Source organism: Kryptolebias marmoratus, linkage group LG17 (assembly GCF_001649575.2).
Source record: "Kryptolebias marmoratus isolate JLee-2015 linkage group LG17, ASM164957v2, whole genome shotgun sequence".
NCBI lineage: Eukaryota > Metazoa > Chordata > Actinopteri > Cyprinodontiformes > Rivulidae > Kryptolebias > Kryptolebias marmoratus.
Genome location: NC_051446.1, coordinates 21,320,983 through 21,329,230, shown reverse-complemented (window position 1 = coordinate 21,329,230; position 8,248 = coordinate 21,320,983). Strand labels below are relative to the sequence as shown.

Sequence of the window (8,248 nt, the reverse complement as noted above, 5' to 3'; positions counted from 1 at the left end):
ATAAAGGTGACCGGAGCTGTTTGGGGGAGGGCAGGGGGGCTTAAAGGTGAAGGGTCTAGCTGAGAAGCTGCCGGATCTCCTTGTGCATGTGACACAGGAAGTCGACGTATGACGCTCCCCCACTGGCACTCTTGTCCTCCACTAAGAAGTGCTTGAATATCAGCTCGGTTCTGTCTTCCTGTTTCACCACCATCAGCTACAAAACAAGAGGAGAGACGACGTGAGCAGAGAAGGGTTAAAAGGAAGTATAAGCAAATAAAGAACTCCCTGAATGTCTGTCTGATCCGGATGTTGCACAAGATTTTCAATGTCAATCATGAATACGGCTGTAAAGCTCTGAGTGTTTGTTTCAGCTTGGACAAAGCTTAGTTACCTCACTGCTTTTTATTTGCAGAAGGAAGTTTCATAACAGCATTTCATTTAGAGCAAATTTGCACAGTAGGTCTTCACAAGGCCGTGCTGCCACTGCACGTTAACATAAACCCAAACAAACGGCTTTTTACTCCTTTATTCGATTGAAACATGAGCAGACCGCGTACAGGAAACAGACTTGGCCTGCTGTAGTCCCAGCTGAACTCTGATCTTCCTTCTTGTCTGGACTTGGTGTAAAGCGGCTGCTGGCCCGATCAAACTCAGAGGAAACTATCAGGTGTGACTGTTGTCAGATTTCAAGTCTTTGCCTCAAACAGGAAACATTGTTGGGTTTTAATATCATGTTTTTGTAGATCAGCATCTAAATAAAGAGGCGTGTTGCACATAAACAGAAGAAACTAGAAAAAAAACTACAACTTATGCTCGGTGACCTAAATGATGGAATTAACCAGAGTGAGTAAATTTATATTCTCAGATTACAACTACTGCGTTTTAAATAAGCTGCAGATGTTCAGATGGTTTAGATAAATTTGGATTTAGAAAATAAACATTGTTTAAGAGTTTAAGATGGACCAAGTTGGGTTAAAATGTATTAAAAAACAAAAACAAAGTCAATTTCTATTAAAGTAAAACAAGAAAATTCTCAATTTTGGAAAAAGCTTAGAAATTCTGATTTGACAAACATTTCAAATAGTTTAATGATTAAGTTTTCTAATTATACCTTTATTTTCCAAATGATTTGATAGTTTCATGTGTCTTTATACTCTTGTATTTGCATTATACAAAATTGTGGGAAATTATTTTACTAAAAACCAAAAATACAGGACATTTTGTGTCTATTTGTTTTGATAAAAAGGTTAAGTGCGTTGATGAAATTGTGTACAACTCTGGACAAATAAGAGAGTTTTAGGACAGCTGAGAGTTATTAAGGAAAAGAACGAGCTTGCCTTCATGTATCGTGACCGCTGCGCTCTGAAGGAGTCGATGATCTCTCTGAGTCTTTGTGAGAACGGGTTGTTGAGAACAGGCAGGCTCGTCTGAAAGAATACACAACAGTAACAAAACCGATGGATTAAAACGGAACAGTTTTCCGATACACCACAGTGATGAATGCTATTAAAAACCTCAAAAATGTTTACAGAAAGGCATCTTGTTTGCCTCTCTTCAAACAATCCAGATTGAACCACAAACAAGCCTCACCATGCTCGAGTCGATCTGGCTGAAGCTCTGCGTGCCGAAGATGTTGAGGAGCAGCTCCTGCTGGACGCTGGCCCCCACCCACAGGAAGAGGTGGAGCCCCGTCTCCATCAGGTAAACACCGCCTTTGGACAATCTCTCCTCCGAGTCTCTCACAGCCATCGGCAAAGAGCTGCTGTCCAATTTCACCTGAAAGAAAAAGACAAATGTGATCAACATGCTGTCTACTGATCGAGATAATTACAGACAAGCTTAAAACTGAAGTCAGAAGTTGGAGACATTAGTTCATGTGTTCACTGGTGACAAATGCTTCTATTAGAATTTATGGATGTTTTATTATTAATCTCAATCATCTAATCAGTTCGTACATTCATTAAAAATATATTAATCAAGTCTTCTGGGTTTTCTTTGTACAAATTAATTTAATTCATCTACTTCCAGACAGATTATAAAAATTATCAGTAAAAATACACATTCAAAAATCTATTTTAAATACTAGCACATAATTTGTGATTACTGAGTTACCCTTTTGTCTACTAAGATTTGGTGCTGGACGTTGGGCTTAGTTTTGAACCTAAAAAATTAGTTGTACTGAAACATTCTTATGAAGTTTTGTTAGATGTTTTGTGACCGAAGCGCCCACAGAGAAGAAGATCTTCGTTTGGCGTCTCACCAGGGGCAGCAGGCGGGGGTAGAAGAAGACGTGGGTCTCTGCCACGTCCATGCAGCTGATCAGCTGCCGCAGGTAAGCCCTGTCATCCAATGAGACGTCAGCTCCCGGCATCAGGACATCGCTCTTCAGCACGCAGTTCAGATAAACAGGAAGCAGCTTCATGCACTCTGGCAGAATGAGCTGGGGAAAAAACAACACAGACACGGCTGTAAGAATGCAAATAACAAACACTTGATGTGGAATAAATAATGAAGCAAAGCTTGTTAAATATACTACCAAAAGGGTTAGGGTTGACCGCATTGACCTATTTCATTAAAACTTTAAAAAATCTAATGCCGTCGAGGAAAAGGCTTCAGTGAAAATGACACCATGTGCAGGTGGTACTGTATATGTGCTGAGGCGTTCAGTACCTGGCCGGCAGATGAAGGACTCGCACAGTTCTTCCGATAGCAAGCCAGGATCTGAGCACACTGGTTGACCAGAGTGTCTCTCACTGCCTTGGTGTGGCTGTTCAGAACGCCCCGGAAAGCTGCGGAGCACAAAAACACACAAGTTACATCATTCTTTCGACATAAAAAGTGAGCTTTGAAAGCTTCGTGTTGACGGTAACAAGCTGTCAGCTGCAGGTTTCTAATATTGTCTAATTTTACTAATTCCCCACTTCCACATAGTTGAACTTCAGTTGAAAGCATAAGCTCGTCATTTTCAGAACACCAGCCAAGAACCCACCATATTTGGCGAAGTAGTTGATGATTGTGTCCGTCTCACAGTTGCGGTAGAGGTCAGCCAGCTGGGAGCAACAGTTGACAGCCATGTTGTGGATTCGGAGACGCCTCTGACCGCTGCAGCTCGTGTACAGCACGGCACACTGCAGGAAGTCGGAATATATTTCTTACTGAAGAGCAGATTGATTCTACCAACTCAATTTTGTGCCAGTTTAAGTGAGAATATAGTTTAACTGAGTTATCTTTTTACATGATTTTAACTTTTATGTTTAGTAAAAACATGCACACCTGCATGAGCGCCCCCGTCTCTTCACTGAGTTTGTCGTCGTGTTTGAACTCGACAGTGACGGCCTTGTCACAATCCAGGCCTGCCAGCTCCACATCTGTGGTGTTACTCATGTAAAAAGAACCGAAGAAGTCCGTCGCTCTGATACCTGAATGAAAAGGAAAACCTGTGAAATCATTTGCCCGGTGTTGGGTTTTTTTTGGGTCTTATGTCCAAAGATGGAAGCCTCACCTGTGCTTGTTCGCACCCTCATCACAGCATCAAACCCAACTGGTTTCTGAACGTCTCGCCTGAGGTCATTCAGAAATCGCTCTTGATCCGTCTGAGCCTGTGATGAAGACGCGCCGTGTTTTACTCTCAAAGACATACCAGAGCATTAAAAACGCTTTTAAACCACGTTACAAATTTACAGTGAAAGAGACCCAGAGTTTCACTCACCTGGAAATATGTGTATTTGTAGATTGAGCCTCCAGTGGAGACGGGAACCACTCCTAACGTGGCAACATCTACATACTGATTAGGGAAGAGAAAAAGATCCACACAGCAGCCCTGGGCTACACAATCCTTAGCCAGGTTGTTGTAGAACCCCCCCTGTGGCTGAAAGAGAGACTGAAGATAAACAGAAAGTGAGTATGGAGCAAAAACCTGAGCTAATAAAGCTAGAAAATAAAACTGTGCATTTACCTTCTCCTTGTCTGTCCCAATCAACTTCTTGTCTTCTCTGTTTTTTAGTTTTCCTGGAGCCTCTGCGATGGGCAGAGAGGTGTGAAACACAAACAGCTTCCCTGCGCAGTCTGCAGCCTGAGAAAAACAATAAAAAGCAACGTCAACTCATCAGCCACACGGGGAATCAGACTGTCATACATTTAGATTCAATAAGGTCTGCCTCAGTGTGCAGTCAACTTTTACAATCTGAAAACAGCCGTGTAGATTTACTCATTTAATTATTTTACATTAAGCTTAAACAACTCTGACAACTTTAAATGAATAGAAAGTTTTCAGGTTGAATGCGTTTACCTTCAGGGCCTCCAGTCCTGCCTGGATGACAGGTCCAAAGACCGTCTCTGTCTCCCTGGTGTCAGCGAACATCTCTGGGATCTGATCCAACAAACTGAAAAGCAGATCATTTGTGTTGTAAAAAGAAAATCAACGTGTCTGACCCCCCCACCACGCTCGACTCCACCCACCTCTCGATAACCTGTCGGCTTTCGTTCACGTTAACCAGGAAGCCGTCCAGCAGGGGCACAAACATGTCCGACACGTCCGACACGACCAGCATCTGGGGCTGCGCGAGGCTCGCCTTCACATTGTAGAAGTGCAAAACCTTGTTGTAGGTGACAAAACCCACCCGGACCACAGAATCCATCTCTGGGTTTTCTCTGAAAAACAGCAAGAAGAAATGACAGACGTCATCTTTAATTCTGAACTCAAGCTGAGCAGCATGTCCTGTTTTCTTCCATCGTTCTTTTCTCCACCCTCTTCCAACTTTGTGTGTTTGAATACCTGGGCAGGTGATCCAGCAGGCTCTTCAGTTCGTGGCAGACGATGCTGACCATGCCGCTCTTCACAGCGTTGTAGGACACGTCGATGAGGAAGATGAAGGCTGGAGGCTGAGGAGGCTTATTATTCTGTTAGAGACAGAAAAAAATATTTCCATAAGCTGATGAACACATTTTTATTTTCAGTGTATCCATGAAAGTTCCTACAGAGTTACAATTTTTGTATTTTTTTTAAATTAGCAAAAAGAATGTTGTTAATGTTATTAAGATGTCTGGTGACATAATTATAATTTGGTTTAGTTTTAAAATCAGTTTTATCAAAACTAAAATTAAACAATGTGAGAAGAAATAATCTACATGGGTACACACAATTTTTAATTTGTTATAACTGTCATAATTCATTTACCAGTAAAGTTTTATGTTACTTTGTTACTTTTGTTAAACATGTAAATTAACCAGACACAACTGAAAATAATTTAAAATTTAAATCATTTGAATCAGCAGCTCAAATTAATTTATTGATTCAATCAGCTAATTTTCAATCTGTTCCAAATGTTTTATTAAAATGCATAAAAACCTGATTACTGAGGGCCGTCAAACCTTTTGTAATGTTCAAAATATTTTATAGAACAGTTAGAAGACACTGATGTGTGGGAATTTGTTTTTTATTTAGTTAAGAAATTTGTCTAAGAAATAATATAAAATACACAAGAGATTTGTGAGATTAAGCAGCATAAAAACGAGGTTCTGCATCTGCACGGTTTTCCAATAACGCAGCAGCAAACGGCACGCAACTCTGAAAGCACATTTAATTTCAAGCTATTCAAATGTTCTTCCTGTTTTCTACGTTACAGTTTACAGTGTGAAAATACACAACCATAAGACATGAAAGGACTATAAGAAATGTCATTTCAAACCGTTTTATTAAACGTCACACCGTGTTTCGGCTCAAGAAACGGCATCTGGTTAGAATTTATCCCAAGGTTAAAATTAAAATGACAATATTTATTTTATCTATGCTTTGTGTTGATAAAAGCCTGGAGTTTCAGACTGTAATACATGTAGAACAAGACTGATTGTATAAATCACGGCTGCACAGTTTAAAGATGTTCCTCTCGAGGCACTGACCCAGTTGAGTAGTTTTCAAGCACTACTAACCCAACTTATAGCACCCATGTGGTCACAATTAAATATTTTCTACCAATGTCACTAGAAGGGCTCTGCTGACCCAGGAAGAACAAACAGGTTTGATTTAATGGAGAATTACAAAACACCACAAACGTTTGAATATTTGAAGCTGCTGTTACCTCAGAGATCTTACCTTACAGTAGTCAACAGTGGCCAGGAACTCGTAGGTGCCCAACGACAGCTCCGGCCTCTCGTAGCAGTCCACTCTCTTACCGGTGTGGTCCAAATGCTGGAAGTAATGTGGAGGCACTGCGGAACGACAGAATGGTCAGTACACCAAGCTCTTTGGAGAAAAATATTAAATTTAAATTCCCATTAACGCAGATACAAACTCACCCTCTGTGACGCAGTTGCAGAAACTGCACTGGAAGCGGCGACCTCCCTCTATGAACTGCATGTAGGGACACATGTAGGCCTTGCATCTGTTGCAGCGGATTGGACCGCTCTCTCCATGGTCCACCAAATATGGAGGGGTCTGACAAAAGGTTTAGTGAAGATTAAATATTTATCTGAATTTCTGAGGCTGACAAAGACAATACGAAGATTCTAGAAAGAAGAATGACGGGATCTAAGAATCTGATGTTGGCAGAGTTACTGAAAATAAAGTATGTCACACCTTTATCAGCTGAAACAGCACTTTCTTTCCACTGAAACTTTTCTTTTTGCCAAATGATGAAACACAAAACAAGATTTGTTCGAAATGATCTGGTTAAAATTGACAAGATCATAAAATTGAAGTCAAACAGAAAATCCAATCGCCACAATTTTCAGATTATCCCCAGAGTCAGAACTAATCTTTCACCAAATCTGTCTCTGAGGCAAACTGTCCAACTGTTAAATAGTGAAACGCATAGAAAAGAGTATAATAAAGAGGAATTCCTGATTTTTGCCTCCTAGCAAACTTTAACGGGATATTTTGTGATCAACAAAACCCATCAGAGGAAATATAGAGTTACAAGAAGAGGAGGGCATTCCTTACCTCATCTGGTGGCAGCGTGGCGAGGGGCTTGATGACAGCAGCCAGTGGCACCTGAGACTGCTTGGCCATATCGGATGTACAAGGCATATTGTAGGCCGTACAGCGAATGAACCGCGGACTGGCATTCCCTAAACACAGACAGGTCTTCCATTAATGCCACTACACAGCGAATACATTTTACTTACTAAAAGCAAGCTCGTAACTTTTTTTTTGGATGTTTTATCCTAACTAGTCATTTTACCCTCTTACGTTACATGTTTTAAAAAGGTGTAACTGACAGAATCAGCTTTAAATGTTTTATAAGAAATTAGAACAAACCTTGATCCTTGACTTGAAAGTTGGTGGTAACCAGTGGCGGGGCTTGACCTCTGACCCCGGTGGTGAACGGCTCAGTGGTCTTAACTTTGTCATCCTCTATTACCTGGATCTGAAAACGAGACGGGGTCAGAACATTCTTCTCCTCTTAGCTTACAGCATCAACATGTCACAGGTTGTCCCAGCCCAGAACTCACAGAATATAAACAGAGGAACATTTAAGGTGCATGCATGCACATGCACACTAAAAACGACTTCGACATCTGCAGACAAGATTTTCCACGCTGAAGTTTGTGAATGATTCAAGCTCAACAAGCCGTTTTCAAAAACATGACAAACAGGGTAAAGAGAAATTTAGTTAAACTCTAAAGAAATAAGAGTGGACTCCAAAAAGGCATGCCTTCAATCCAAGGAACTGAGGGTGCATCAAACGGGGCAAGCTAACATGCAGGGCAGGGAAAAGAGTTAAAGAGAGACAGCTGTTTAAACTTCTCGATGACTGAAGCAAGCTGACAGAACAGGAACTAACTAAAAAAAATCTGGTTCAGAACTAAGAAACACTGACATAGGTGAGGGCTGTGACATTTGTGCACTTTTAAATGGTCTTCACGTGTGTAGATGTTTTTCAATACTCCTCATCTTAATGTTTAAAATATAAATACTAATCTTCAAGACGCAAGTTGAGGTTTTTAGGAAACTGTGACTGAAGGGACTGACAACACAATAAAACATTGGAGAAAACTTCTAGTCCCTGATCACTTCCAACTGTGCCCTTTATAGATAAATTATTTCACAGAACAAACAAAGAGGTGTAACGTAATGTTATGCATATAACTACTGTTCCCTGAAGGAGAGGAACAAGGTACAACATATGTACTATGGGATATCACGCTCCCGCGTGTCCTGGCTGAAGACACCTTTAATCACGCCTTTAGGCAAATGACGTGATGACGACAAGTGACAGGCCCCGCCTGCACTATGTAACCGTCCGTCATCACAGTCATTCCTCAGTTC

General features: G+C 41.0%; 1 protein-coding gene across 5 annotated transcripts in view; it reads right to left on the bottom strand.

Moving 5' to 3' along the window:
* Nucleotides 1-6: 6 nt before the first annotated feature.
* Nucleotides 7-8,248, bottom strand: part of sec24c (SEC24 homolog C, COPII coat complex component) — a 28,709-nt gene continuing 20,467 nt past the window's right edge. For 3 of the 5 annotated variants that reach the window (XM_017438239.3, XM_017438247.3, XM_017438252.3), the window contains 17 exons: nucleotides 7,238-7,346; nucleotides 6,920-7,047; nucleotides 6,277-6,415; nucleotides 6,074-6,189; nucleotides 4,757-4,881; nucleotides 4,441-4,632; nucleotides 4,271-4,364; nucleotides 3,938-4,054; nucleotides 3,692-3,862; nucleotides 3,485-3,581; nucleotides 3,256-3,401; nucleotides 2,972-3,110; nucleotides 2,653-2,771; nucleotides 2,243-2,422; nucleotides 1,573-1,758; nucleotides 1,320-1,409; nucleotides 56-196 (listed from right to left, as the gene is read on the bottom strand). In XM_017438239.3, coding sequence (XP_017293728.1) covers nucleotides 56-196; nucleotides 1,320-1,409; nucleotides 1,573-1,758; nucleotides 2,243-2,422; nucleotides 2,653-2,771; nucleotides 2,972-3,110; nucleotides 3,256-3,401; nucleotides 3,485-3,581; nucleotides 3,692-3,862; nucleotides 3,938-4,054; nucleotides 4,271-4,364; nucleotides 4,441-4,632; nucleotides 4,757-4,881; nucleotides 6,074-6,189; nucleotides 6,277-6,415; nucleotides 6,920-7,047; nucleotides 7,238-7,346 — 2,289 coding nt within the window. Of the gene's footprint in view, nucleotides 197-1,319; nucleotides 1,410-1,572; nucleotides 1,759-2,242; nucleotides 2,423-2,652; nucleotides 2,772-2,971; nucleotides 3,111-3,255; nucleotides 3,402-3,484; nucleotides 3,582-3,691; nucleotides 3,863-3,937; nucleotides 4,055-4,270; nucleotides 4,365-4,440; nucleotides 4,633-4,756; nucleotides 4,882-6,073; nucleotides 6,190-6,276; nucleotides 6,416-6,919; nucleotides 7,048-7,237; nucleotides 7,347-8,248 lie in introns of all 5 variants that reach the window. The other 2 variants (XM_017438260.3, XM_025010514.1) reach the window with 1 other exon arrangement.